The following is a 14,162-nucleotide window of genomic DNA, read 5'->3' on the forward strand; positions in this document are numbered from 1 at the left end:
ACCAGCAGGCTGGGGTGGAGGAGAGGGTTGGGCATTCCCTCCTCTGGAGCTGGAAGTCTCCGATCAGCACCTTACTCAAGCTTGGGGTTCTGCTCCCTTATACAAGCTTGAGGTCACACACTGAGTGCCTCAGCCAGGGTGGGGCCGGGGCTCCAGAGCTCCAAAGCTCCAAAGGGCAGGTGGTGGCCCTGGGTCCCTCACAGGGCACTTCAGCCAGAAATGGGACCGGTATCTCTAAAGGGTGGGCGCCCCGAGCCTCCCTGGGTAACCAGCAGTTTGTTGCTGGGTGCTGGGCAAGACGATGTAGCCAGGGAAGGAGCTGAGACCCGGGACTCCTGAGCAGGTGGGAGTCACATATAGTAGAGCAGCCGCTGCCGGGGGCTGCAATATCTGGCCCTGCGTGGGACTGAAGGTCCCCAGGCCTTGTACCAGTGTGGCTGGTGGTGGGCAGGGGGCTGTGGGAAGAAAAGTAAGAGTCTTTTTGGCAACTCACTTTCAGAGAGTCTCACAAATCCACCTATGCCATCACCATCTTGTGCTGATTTTCGATTAATTTATTTCATAATGTTTAAACTTTTGTGTGATTGGATAATTTTATTTGTTGTTTAAACTGTGGAGTGATGTTTTATTGAGTGCAAATATCCTATGAACCCAATTAAAGAAACCACTTTCATCTCTTACTTGAACTTCAATGCTGTTTAAGTGTCCAATTAAATCAGTCTGGTAAAATGCTACTCTAGAGTGGTAAAGAACATGCACACGCCATAATAATAGCTCAGAAATTATTTTCACAGAGAAGACATTAATTCTAGTAGTAATGTTTAATCAGAACTGATAAAAGCCATATAAATTGTTCCTGATTTGTGCTTAATGCATAAAGGGAAATCAGTACTAGAAATGATTACCTTTAATTAACTGTCAAAAATAAAAGAGCACCTTGCATTCATATTGTTACAAGCTCTTGAGAAATTCAAAGTAGCTCATATTGTTATCTGATCAATAACCCCATTCTATTTGTGACCTGAGAGTAGGTGTTTCAGAGATGAGTATTTTAAGGTAAGGAGAAGCCAAGAGACCAATCTGAAGTAATGCATGAGTATCCTCATTTTCACTGCTACAGTTTCAGGTAGGATAAGACAAAATATTAAGGAAGGATTTTATTTTTGTAGTTGTTGTTGTTTGCTACTTATTGCTTGTAAGGTAGGACTACTGTTCTAAGGCTGGCTGTGCAATTCTAGCCATCCTATTGAACGATTTTTAAAAAATCCTTACTTAAAAATTAGTGTCAGTTTTGCCACTACGTCTCCATGGTTATTTTAAGCAAGGGAATCTTGGGACCAAGGAAAAACTTTCACTTTGCATTCTGAAGTTTTGCTGAAAATCAACTGACAAAAGGCAGTTGAATAGAAAAAAGGCATATGTATTTATTTGATGGTGGTTTTACATGACACGGGAGTCTTCAGAATGAAGACCCAAAGATATAGAGGAAAGTGTCAATTTTTATGCATAGGTTCAACCAAGGGTGAGCAACCATGCAGAAATGTGATTGGACAAGAAGGGTATGATCTAATGTTTATATTCACTGGGGAAATGCAACAAGGCCTGCCTGTTTAGATTCTTGTTGGACTCTCTGTGTAATACTCCTTCCCCCTAGAAATGGGGCAGAACCCCCTCTAGAAAGGGGATTATGGCTGACAAAGTAGGTCAGATAATTTCTTTATGCCAGTTTTTACTCAGAAAAATGGAGGAAGTAGAGTAATATTTTTAAGTTTCATGGATGACTTTGGGGAAAAGTTGTTCTGGTTTCTATCACCTGCCTTGGGGAAGAGGGATTCTAGTTTCCTTGGCTCGTCTAAGGTGAGACTGAGAGACCAGACATAGGAGGGCAGGAGAAGGTCAGAGAGAAGATTTTCCTTTGGAGGCCGCTTCTGAGGCCTTTACTGTGACAATATATCATTTTCTGACCCCCAAAATAGCTAAAAGAAAAACTTGGAAACCTGTAAGAACGATGCTCCAGTTTTCTGAAATCGTCCAAGATGCCATTTAAATTTGGGTTCTGTTCTCTAACTTTTTATGAGCATCAAAGTTTAATTACCTAGATGGAAAGTGCTATTCAAGAGCCTGTGGAAAATACAGAGATAACTAAATACAGTCCTGCATCACTTTATAATGGGGTTATGTTCTTAGGAAAGCATCATCATGTGAACATCATAGAGTGTACTTATACAAACCTAGATAGTTTAGCCTGTTATCTACCGAGGCTACACCACCTCTTCCTTCTAGGCTACAAACCTGTACAGCATGTTACTGTGCTGAATTCTGTAGGCAATTGTAACACAAAGTTAAGCATTTGTATATCTAAACATATCTAATCGTAGACAATGTACATTAAAGTACAGTATTATCTTATAAGATCAGCATCTTATATGTAGTCTGTCATTGGCTGAAATGTCATTGTGTAGCACATGACTGCATGTCCTTCTGCTCTAGGAATTAATAACTGGGCAGGAAACAAAATGTAAGCATATACAGTGTCACATACTGCATATAGCACATACACACTGTCCTAAGGCAGGAGAAGACTGGAAGTCACATGAGTGGTATTTTTTTCAGTGCTATGAGTCTAGAAAGGGGGGCAGGGTAGGATGGAAAGGGAGTATGAGAGGACAGGGTGTGTGGGGAGAGCTTTCTTTTTTTATATTTTATTTTAAAGATGTGGGGTACAAGTCAGGATTAGGTACATAAGTGGGTTACGTACTGAAGAGCTTTCTTTAAAAAGTGGGTTTATATGGAAGCCTTAAAACTTAGATATAATTTGGATAGGCTGATGGCGGAATACCCTGGGATGCCTAGCTTAGGTATGGTCTGTCTGATGGTGGTGACATGGGACTGAGAAGACTTGGAACAAGATGGGCCCATATTTCAGCTAGAGAAACTGGGAGAACATGATAAATGGAAACAGGTGGCAACTCAGGGGAGTTGTAAAATCCAGGGTACCAAATATGTTGTGATTAAGTGGGGCCTGATGAAAAGAAAGTCCAGAAGCTTTCACTTTCCAAGATTCAAGGAGCCAGGATGCCAATTTGTGTCCATAGGCAACAGAACCTAGCCATCAGAAATTGACTGTCTTGGAAGGAGATTGGCAAGAAGCAGAGAGTTGCAGTCTCCAAGCTGGTGGCTCAAGCAAAATATCCATTGAGGCATAAGGTAGAGGCAAGGTGTAGACAAGAGAGCAGGAAGACCATTTCCATATGAACCCTAAGGCAAGACTGGATCAAGGCATAAATTGACTTGATGCTGAGCGTCAGAGTATAGAACTAAAGGTCATCTTTTAAATTAATATCAGAATTAGCCTAGCCTCTGGGTTAGGAGCAAATTTATAGCCTCTTCAATGGAAAAAGAAGGACTGCAAGAAAGCTGTGGGCATATATATAGTATATATTACATATGTATGTATAAAACATATGTTTGTGTCTATATGTGTGTACACGTGTGTATGTATATACATAATGGAGTATAGGGAGAGTAGAAGATAGAATATTTTTAGAAAGTACTTTAAAATACACAAATATAAAATTAGGAGGACAATTAAGTTATTATGAAGTTGTTACTTCTAAATGATATTACATTATCTCTGTGTCATTTGGGGTTGGCATTTAGTTCTCATCCTCTTGAGTCTTCCATGTATGCATTTACTTGTCTGTAAATTCATGCTGAAACTTTTATACCACTCAAGTGCCATGATGATTTTGAAAGGACCTCACAATCTATATAGTGGTTTATACAATAGTGTGATTTTAAAAGTCTACAAATACCACAGACCAGCCATATCAAGTCAGAGTTGGCCAAAAGCAAATACTGTTTCTAATATAATTTTGATTTTATTTAACTTGCTTTATTTAACTTTATTCCCTCTTAGTGCTTTGGGCTTCTCGGGGAGAATGGAGCTGGAAAGAGCACCACCTTCAAAATGCTGAATGGTGAAGTCCCTCCAACTTCAGGACATGCTCTTATTAGGACGCCCATGGGGTAAGATTCAGACTTAATCATTTTTGCTGCCTAAAGAAGTCATAGCCATGCTCAGAGATCCCTCAGCCCTGTGGTACAGAGATTGAAAACATCATTTCCTCCCATTTTACATTGCAATTACTAATTCTCTGAAGGGGAAATGGAGTTTCCAAGTATGAACACACTGAACTCAATACTTCTAGCCTGAGCCAAGGGTCCAGGAGATCTTATCACAGAACAGCTGAGGGCTGAGCCCTCTCAGAGGCATCAGAATGGGTTTAATGTGCCCCCTTCTCTCTGCGAACGTAGCTCAGGGGAGCAGGAGATGGCCAGGAGCTGGTTCTTCTCAATTCTCCTTTGGAGAAAGTTTCAGATGTTCCAAACAGTTACAGTTGCCAGAAAGGGCCATATGGTCTTCCTGTTTTTTGCCATCCAGACTCTCTTTCTGGCAGTTATTACTACTTCAGGGTGGGAATAGTGAACACATTAAAAGCCCACAATGGGCCAGGCTCGGTGGCTCAGCCTGTCATCCCAGCACTTTGTGAGGCCGAGGCAAGTGGATTGCCTGAGCCCACAGGCTCGAGACCAGCCTGGGCAACTTGGCAAGACCTCATCTCTACAATAAATTAAAAAAAAAAAAAATATATATATATATATAGGCATGGTGGTGCATGCCTGTAGTCCCAGCTACTTGGAAGGCTGAGGTGGAAGGATTGCTGGAGCCCAGCAGGTCGAAACTGGGGTGGCGTGAGTGCCACTGCACTCCAGCCCGGGCAACAGAGTGAGACTCCAACTCAAAATACACACACACACACACACACACACACACACACACACACACACACACACACACTGTGTTACCTGCGAGCATGGGGAGGGCATTTATTCTCCTTGATCTAGCATGCATGAGGTCGCTGGGGATCCTGCACACTCAGAGTCTGCCTGAGGCCAGATGACTCCTCCAGGGCTCTGTGGGCAGCGTGCATTCATGGTGTCACTCATGTGTCACTCTAAACTAGGCCCCTTCACTCCCTGTTCACATGGCACCCGATTCTGTAGTTCCTTCTGAACTGCGTGCCTCAATGCCCTTTCTGCACATGTGTGTTAGTGTGTCTTCCTCTTTCCCTGCTCTAATCAGGGTTAATGGTAGTGATTTTTATCACTGGTATAAAAAAAGAGATTGCCTGCTGGCCCTTTCTGGCAACTGTAACTAGTTGGGACATTTGAAACTTTTCCAGAGGAAAATTGAGAGGAACCAGCCCCAACCATCTCCTGCTCCATCTGCAGAGAGAAGGGAGCACATGGAGCTCATTGAGCCCATTCTGATGCCTCTGAGAAGGGTCAGCCCTTAGCTGTTTTGTGACAAGATCTCCTTGACGCTTTGTGGTTGGGAACATTTCCTCTGGGGTGTGGTGTCTCGATGTCCCTTTCTGCACGTGTGTTGGCGTGTCTTCCCATTTCCCTCCTCTAATCAGGGTTCAAGTTAGTGATTTTCCTCTCTTCCATAAAGAAGAGATCTCCTGCTGTAATCCTCTTTAGCTGAATTTGCTGCTTGATTCTTATTCTATTAAGTTTTCCCTAATCGCAATTTGGGCTCAATATCACAAACTAAAAATCTTATCCTTCTAATTTTACAGCCATTTTCTAGCTACGCCCTTCTCCACAATCTGCTTGTGTACTGTGCCTCCTAATATGGATGTCCCCATACCTCTTCTATTTTCGGTACTGTGGTATAAAGCCCCAGGCATCTGTCTGTCTTTTTTCCTACAAGAGCAAACTCATTGTCACTTGGTGGATAGCCACACTCCTTGCTGTCTTTACGTAACTCAAACCCAGCTCACAGCAGCCAGTGGGGTTTTGACCCTACCTGTAGCTTTCTGTTCAGTTTCTGATCCACACAGGCATTTATTTTTAAGGGTGGTTATCTGTTCTATATACTCATTTTGTAGCAAAAGCAAATAAAAATCCATTAATCATTTTTTTTTTTTTTGGATACAGAGGAAGAAGTTGAAAGCATTGGAATTTTAATGGATTTTTTTTTTGTTGCATTTATAGATTAATTTGGAAAAAACCATTCTGTGCCTTTTTAAAGCAAAACTTTATATATCTTTCACTAACTGAATAGACTCCATTTAAAAAAGTATCTCAGTTGATCCTTATACTCTATTAGAAAATAATGCTTTTACCAGCAATTAATAAAATATTTATCTACTTTTTCTCTATAGTAATACCTCTGATGATAATTCTCATTGCTTTTTGTGAAACTCTCAAAACAATGTTCAATGGCAATGCATTTTATTTCTCATTAACGATAATATTTCTATTTATGAAATAGGATTGAAAGTTATCTGCACATTATTAGTCATTTAAAACAGGTATTATTTTGTAATTTTATTAAAAGTTCATATAAGACTATATTAAATTATTCATTTCAATATTTTTGTTAAAGTTGGAGTCCTGAAAGCATATCTGTCTTTTTCGAAATTGACCTTGATTCTGAAAATGTAGTAAGCAACGTCATTGTCATAATTCCCTAAATGATATATATGATTTTGATTTAGTCTTTTCACCAAAATGTAACTTAAAAGAGTATTTTCAGATACTTAAAACGTTATTTCTTAGGTCGATATTTAAAAAAATCTTTTAAAAGACATTTTTGAGGTATAATTTATACCTGGAAAAGAATATCTTGAGTGAATATTCTTGTATAATCAATACCTACCTCAAGAAACAAAACAAAACCAGCACCTCATATGTTCTTTTCAGTCACTTCTCCTCATCAAAGATAGCTCCAATTCTCATTTTAAAAAAAACAAAACTGCTTAGCTTGTTACTATAAGGCAAACACTCTTGTAAAAGGACAAGCAGTAAAACTTTCATGGCTATCCTATAAGCTACTCTGTGTCCTCCATCCCCTTACAGCCAATTGATTCTCTATGACTCTGTCACTTATTTGCCTTCCTAGGGTGCATAGTTTAATCTTGCTCATTTGTAAAAATTTGATTGACCTTTGAGTTCCTCAATCTGTAGGTCCCCTCTCCATCCCTTTCATTTCTTCTCAATTTTTCTGTTGAAGATCCTGAATTGCTGGTCTTGGAGAGTTGCCTACAGACTGTTGACTGTAGACTGATGATGAAGTTTACAATGTTCTCTGTCCTCTGTGTCTTACGGTTTCAGCTGGGTCCAGAGGATTAATCCGGCTCAGGTTCAATCCTTAGGCATGACTAAGCAGGGGATGATGTTCTTTTTCATCAAGAGGCACACAATGTCTGGTCTTTACTACTTTTTTTTGCTCTAATATTAGCAGTTTTTATGTTTACTGCATCAATCAATGATAAAACGGTGATATTTAGGGCAAGTGTAGTGGCTCACAGATGTAGTCCCAGTACTTTGGGAGACTGAGGTGGGAAGATTGCTTAAGCCCAGTAGTTCGAAACCAGTCTCGGTAAAGTAGCAGACCTCATTTTTACAAAATTTTTTTTTTTTTTGAGTTGGAGTTTCTGTCACCCAGACTGGAGTGCAGTGGCTGCTCCCGGCCACTGCAGCCTCAACCTACTGGGCTCCAGCGATCCTTCCGCCTCAGCCTTCCAAGAAGCTGGAACTACAGGCGCTCGCTACCACACCCGGCTAATTTTTGATTTATTATAGAGATGAGGTCTCGCCAAGTCACCCGGGTGGGTCTCGAACCCGTGGGCTCAGGCAATCCACTCACCTCGGCCTCCCAATGTGCTGGGATTACAGGCTGAGCCACCGAGCCTGGCCCCAAAATTTTTTAAAAAAATTAGCCAGGCATGGTGGCATGTGTCTGTAGTCTCAGTTCATTAAGAAACCATGGCTGAAGGAGGGTCTTAGCCCAGGAATTCGAGGTTGTGGTGAGTCGTGATGATGCCATTTCACTCCAGCCTGGATGACAGAGTAAGACCCTGACTCAAAAAACAAATTTTTTTTTTAATGGCAATATTTAAGCTCTTGTCTTTTTTGTTTTAATTGACTAACTAGAATAATTTTATAAGGAGATGCTTTTACTGTCTTGTATCTATTTACCCAGAGGTAACAATTCATACAGGAAAGAGCAGATAAAATGGTTGGTTTTTTTCTTTTTATTTACCAAGTCTTCATGATAAATCAATTGGGTTCCAGGCATCCTGAGAAGGTGACAAATTAGGGTTTTGTTTATTTTTTTGTATGTTTGTATCATTCTGACATTATTCTGTCAGAATTAGAATATATCACAAATGTTATCTTAGGCATGGTTAGCCCTTTTGCCTTTCACGATTTCCCTCTTCCTTCTTCATTACTCTCTAGTCATTTCCTCATTTATATACTAGAACTAATAATAACTCAAATGTTTAAATGAAAGTTCAGTTATATCCTTTATAAAATCAGCCTTGGCCAGAAACAGGCATGCAGTTGTCATGTAAGAAGTATATTTCTTTTCCTAACTTATATGAAGAAAGTTGCAGACCTAAAAGCATATCTATTTTGTTCCAACTGCTATGTGCTATAAATATTGCTGTCTGTGTGCAGAGAATGCAATTATTCTTTGGTTAGTCTATATCAGTAGGTGAAAACTCAACATTAGGAACTAATTATATTCAGAACAGAAAATAGAATTTATTAGATGAGAAAGTATTTGAGGTTATAGGTAGAAAAAGAGTTGTGCATACTTCTTATTCTGAAAGGGAATTATACTATATGAAGTTGAATCTCTTGAGTATTATATTGATTTTTTTCCTTGCATTCATGGAGTAAGAAGCTAGATATTTTTCTTAATTGTGTTGGTATTTAAACAATATTTTTCTCTAACTTCTCTTTTTACAAGTATACATGAAAAAAGCATCAGAACTTAAAAAGGAATTTAAAACATAAGATTTATTCATTCATCCCTGAAAGACTGACTCTCTCTTTTATAATTCCATTTCATCATTTGTAAGATAATTGGAAAATGAAATTCAAATAACTGCTCTTAAAAGGAAGAATAAATTTACATCCAAATAATGGTCTGCAAGTCCCTTATTATACTACATATCTGTGTAATTAGTTTAATTATAACTAAATCACACTTGCATTAATTATATTTTAACCTTGGTTGTTTGTAATGTTAATTGCACATTGGTATTCAAGAAATAAAATAGGTAATTAGAAGCACAATGGAATTTTTAACTACTTAGAGAACTGGAATATACCTTCCTGCCCGTGAAGCTCATAAATTAGTTACCTAATTGAAACATGTACTATCATTCATTTTATATATATATATGTATTTTTTGTTGTTGTTGTTTAGACATGAGAAAGCAGGAGTTTATTAAGAAGACAAAAATGCTCCCAAGTGGGAGGGGACCTGAAAGAGGGTTGCCTCATTCATTATATTAAGGTTTATTTTGTCTCTTCTTTGAGATTATATTATTCAAAACAGTGTTCTTTTGCTTTCTTGTTTAATTCATTAATTTCCATGAATGTATATCCTCAAACTTGAGAATAATACATGCTTAAAATTCATTTCAAAACTGGCTATTATAATTTGGTTCAGAGTATGTCATGAGCTCCCAATATATTGACAGTGGTCACAAATTGATAGACTGCCACCAAAAATCACATGCATTTTATTTTGATCAGCACAGTGTTAAAATATTGGCTTTAGATTGCTCTTGGTCAGGATTATACTCCCTAGTTTGTCACAGTTACCGCCATGAACTAGTGCCTTATTGATGGTTACCATCAGATGTTGACCTTGGTTGTTAGAGCCTGAAATTATTGGGGTTTGTGGCCCCTGGACACAGTAAGTGCTAACAACAACAGTCATGAATTACTGTGATTCTCTTATTCACCCAGCATTAAGTTAGGGATTTTGCATGTATTATCTGATAATTATAATGACTTGTGAAGGGATAGTTATCCTAATTTTACTCACATAGAATGAAGATGCCAAACAGTTAAGTCATTCGTCAGAAGTCAGACTTCTAGAAAGTGGTGATGAATTTGAATCCAAGATTTTTCACCTCTAAATCACATGCACTTTCCACCTACTCTCAATTATTAGAGAAAACTCCCAAAGAAACCATGGTCCATAAGATACAAAATATACAATTTTTAAAAAAGGGAGCAGCAAACGATTAGATGTATGTGTGTGTGTGTGTGTATAATATATTTTTAAGATATATTCTTTTTAGCATATATATAATATCTATTTTAAAGGCAAGTTGACAGATACCAGAGCAGGCATATATTTCTGTAATAAATATTATTGCAATCCTCTTTCTTTAAAAATTAAATATTCAGAACCTGGGTTTAAAAAGATATGCTTATTATATGAAACAATACAGCATACAATGAAATTAAAAATAATAGCCATTCTGCACATAAAAAGACCAAATATATATAAATATATAATATATAAACACACAAAAAGATTCCAGAAAAAGGCATATTTGAAGTAAAAACAGTTTACTAATTAAAATGTGCTCTCCTATCTGAAATCATTACAGTCAAAAAATTCTGAGCTGGGTTCAGTGGCTCAGCCTGTAATCCCGCACTTTGAGAGGCTGAGGTGAGTGGATTACCTGAGCCCGTGGGTTCAAGACCCGCTTGGGCAACTTGACGAGACCTTATCTTTACAATAAATTAAAAAATTAGCCGGGCGTGGTAGTGTGTGCCTGTAGTTCCAGCTACTTGGAAGCCTGAGCTGAAGGATCACTGGAGCCCAGCAGGTCGAGGCTGCAGTGGCCGGGAGCGGCCACTCCCCTCCAGGCTGGGCGACAGACTGAGACTCCAACTCAAAAAAAAAAAAAAAAGAATTCTGAATGAAAATGTTAAAAACAATATTGGAAAATCAGAAAGAAATAATAGGACATATTTGAATGAAGTGACCTCTTTAATTATCTAATAAAGACGTGTAGTATATATGGAGAATATGTGTAACATCATCAACACAAGGAGTGAGATTATGATGCAAAGATCATAAATAAAACTTCTCATATTTATTTATGAGGTACTAAAGAAATCATCATTGAAATAAAAAAACAAGGAGTAACACTATCAATGTTATTTAGCATTATTCTGAAACTTAAGTCTGCTATAAGAAATAGTTAACAGTAATAGTAAGAGTATTTATACTGTTAATACTAATATTGTCTTTTGTGTTATAGAATATACTTAAAATGCTAAGAAAATAATTAAGAGATAACTTAAAATGAACTGGCCAGACAAAAATACACAAAAGGTTATATAATAAGAAAAATACTTCGTTACGATAGAAAAAATATATAAAAAGTACTTGTGAATAACCTTAGAAAAAAATATGGTCAACCTATGTGTTAATTGAGATAATTTTTCCTTTTTAAAAGAAGTAATAAGAATGGATAAGTAGTGAAATATATATCATGTTGTGGATGGAAATGCTGAATAGTCTTAATATTATTCTTTTCTAACGCATTTTACAGATTTAATGTAATTCTAACTAATATTGCAGAGGGTAGGAGGAAGCTTAACAAAAACTCTGACATTTAAATAGAGGAATAAATAGGTAAATCTAATTATGACATTTTTGAAAAAGAATAAGTAGACAATGGCTGTTTACCCTGAAAGGTATTTCAATGCACTATATTGATTTTTTTTTTTTGAGTTGGATTCTCACTCTGTCGCCCAGACTGGAGTGCAGTGGCCGCTCCTGGCCACTGCAGCCTCGACCTACTGGGCTCCAGTGATCCTTCTGCCTCAGCCTTCCAAGTAGCTGGAATTACAGGCATGCGCTACTACGCCCGGCTGATTTTTTTATTTATTGTAGAGATGAGGTCTCGCTGCCCAGGCGGGTCTCGAACCCACAGGCTCAGGCAATCCACTCACCTCAGCCTCCCAAAGGCATGGGATTACAGGCTGAGGCACCGAGCCTGGCTACTATATTGATTTTATAATAAATTTGTTTCTTTCTAATTGTATATACTCTTAATGAGATGGAAGAGAAAATAAAAATATAGAAAATGGTAGTGTATTAATTTTACATCAGTGATAAAAGCAAAAATAAGTTACCAAATTTTCCTGAGACTAGTGTATACTGTTACTCTAAGAAAACTAGAAGTAAAGCAAATAGATATACACATTGTGTATTCAACAGGGACATTTCTTCTAGACATTCAATTCATATAAAACTTATAAAACAAAAGACACATTTAAATGTGTAAATTTGAAATTTTCTGTAAGACAGACATTAAAATTTAAATAAAAGTAAAGATTAAATGAGAGAAAGCATCAATGGAAATAATATGTAAAGTGATTCTGTATAGTGATAAGGAAGAGGCTACCTTCAAAATAAAAATTGGCAAGCATTTAACACTATATGTAAATGAATGATACACATTTTAAAAAATAGTCCCATTGTTAATAGAAAAATGCAAAGTAGACAACAGATATGTATTTTTAGTTACCATTATAAATACTTAAAAAGTAGTGCACAATTTCATGACGCTATAGTAAGTGGATACTGTCATATGCTTCTCTTTGAAATTTAAATAATTGTAATTCTACTGAAGTTTAGCCTGACAGTATGTATAAACAATGTTTTAGCCAGCTAGTGATTTTTCTTCTAGGAATTTATGCTCAAAAAGACAACAGAAACTTAGATAAAAGTTTAAGTGAAAATATATTCATTCTGATATTACTTATAATAGCAAAAATTTAGGTGTTCTTATATATAATTAATGGTTACATTAATAACAAAATACTGCTAAAATACTGCTAAACTAATATTTAACATATTAATATGTAAGATTTTTTGTAAGTTTTTATCTGAGGCCACAAGAAAGAAAGGGAATTTCCAGGTGCCATAAAATAAGAAACCAACAAACCAGATATGATATTATAAAAATTATATTTACTCTTTGACCCTGTATCCCAGCATAAGAGCCTAACATCTTTGGACTCTTCAAAGTGATGTCTTATTGTATGTTAGTGATTGATTGATGATTGACAGCCCTTAGGGTGCTTCAGGATAGACGTGGTCACCTAAAAGACCAAGGCAGAATTAGAGGTTTGGGACTTTCCGCCTCACCCCCAACCTCAGCGGGGGAAGAAGGGCTAACGGATAAGTTGACCACCAATAGCTAATGGTTGAATCAGTCATACCATCATAATGAAGCTTCCATAAAAACCTGAAGGAATAGGTTCTTGGAGCTTTCAGATAGCTGAGCACAGTGGAGCTCCCTGGAGTGTCACTTGTCCAGAGAGGGCATGGAAGCTCTGTGCCTCTTCTCACATGCCTTGCCTTCTGCATCTTTTCATCTGTATCCTTGGTAATATTCTTTGTAATAAACTGGTAAGTGTAAGTAAGTGTTCCCTGAGTTATATGAGTCACTCTACCAAATGAATCAAACCCAAGGCAGGGATCATAGGATCCCTGACCAATATTAGTCACTCAGAAGCACAGGTAAAACAACCTGGGGCTTGTGATTGGCATCTGAAAAGGGAAGCAATCTTTCCAACTGAGCCCTCAACCTGTGGGCAGATGGTGTCAGAACAGAACTGAATTAGAGGGGTCTCCCTGGAGTCTGCTATAGAATTAATTGCTTGCTTGTATGTGGGGAGAAATCCCCACACATTTACTCACAGAAGTCTTGTGTTGATTGTTCTGGTGTGAAATCAAATTAAAAATAGTTTTTCCACTTTCACATTCGAATAACTACTTGGGCTGATTCTGTTGCCCACCAAGAAAGTGGCAGAGCAGGTGTGGATTTGTGAATGAGAGGTGTGGTTTTAATGTCCCTGAGGCTACAGGAGCTGTGGCTGCAGCTTTGCATAAGGGGAATCATTGAGCTGAAATCCTATGTAAAGCTAGGATCATTGAAACACTGCATATTTAAAGAAGTAGTCTTTAAAAATCTTCCCACTGGCATAGAGAGATGATAAGAACACTTATCTGTTTCTGTCTACATTGAGTTGAAAAAAATACATCTCCCCTAGAATTTGAAAACTCTGAGCCTATATCTTATATGGATTGAGAATTTAAATGTAACTTTCTGTGGTCCAAGAACTGCAACCTCCCCCACCCAAGCATGTAACATAAAAATTGACCCTAGACTGGTGATACCAATGGACACCTACAAGAAGGAAACAAATATTGCAAGAATGCTTCCATGACCCATACAACAAGTGAATTTCGATTT

General features: G+C 37.7%; 1 protein-coding gene across 1 annotated transcript in view; it reads left to right on the top strand.

The window, feature by feature from the left end:
• LOC103264212 (ATP-binding cassette sub-family A member 13-like) overlaps positions 1 to 14,162 on the top strand; it is a 254,311-nt gene that overhangs the window by 160,427 nt on the left and 79,722 nt on the right. Inside the window, exon 21 of the mRNA XM_021714356.1 lies at positions 3,920 to 4,029. Within this exon, the coding sequence (XP_021570031.1) occupies positions 3,920 to 4,029 (110 nt within the window). The remainder of the gene's footprint in view (positions 1 to 3,919; positions 4,030 to 14,162) is intronic.

The sequence above is a fragment of the Carlito syrichta genome, unplaced genomic scaffold (assembly GCF_000164805.1).
Source record: "Carlito syrichta isolate Samal-C Ts95f unplaced genomic scaffold, Tarsius_syrichta-2.0.1 Scaffold305631, whole genome shotgun sequence".
NCBI lineage: Eukaryota > Metazoa > Chordata > Mammalia > Primates > Tarsiidae > Carlito > Carlito syrichta.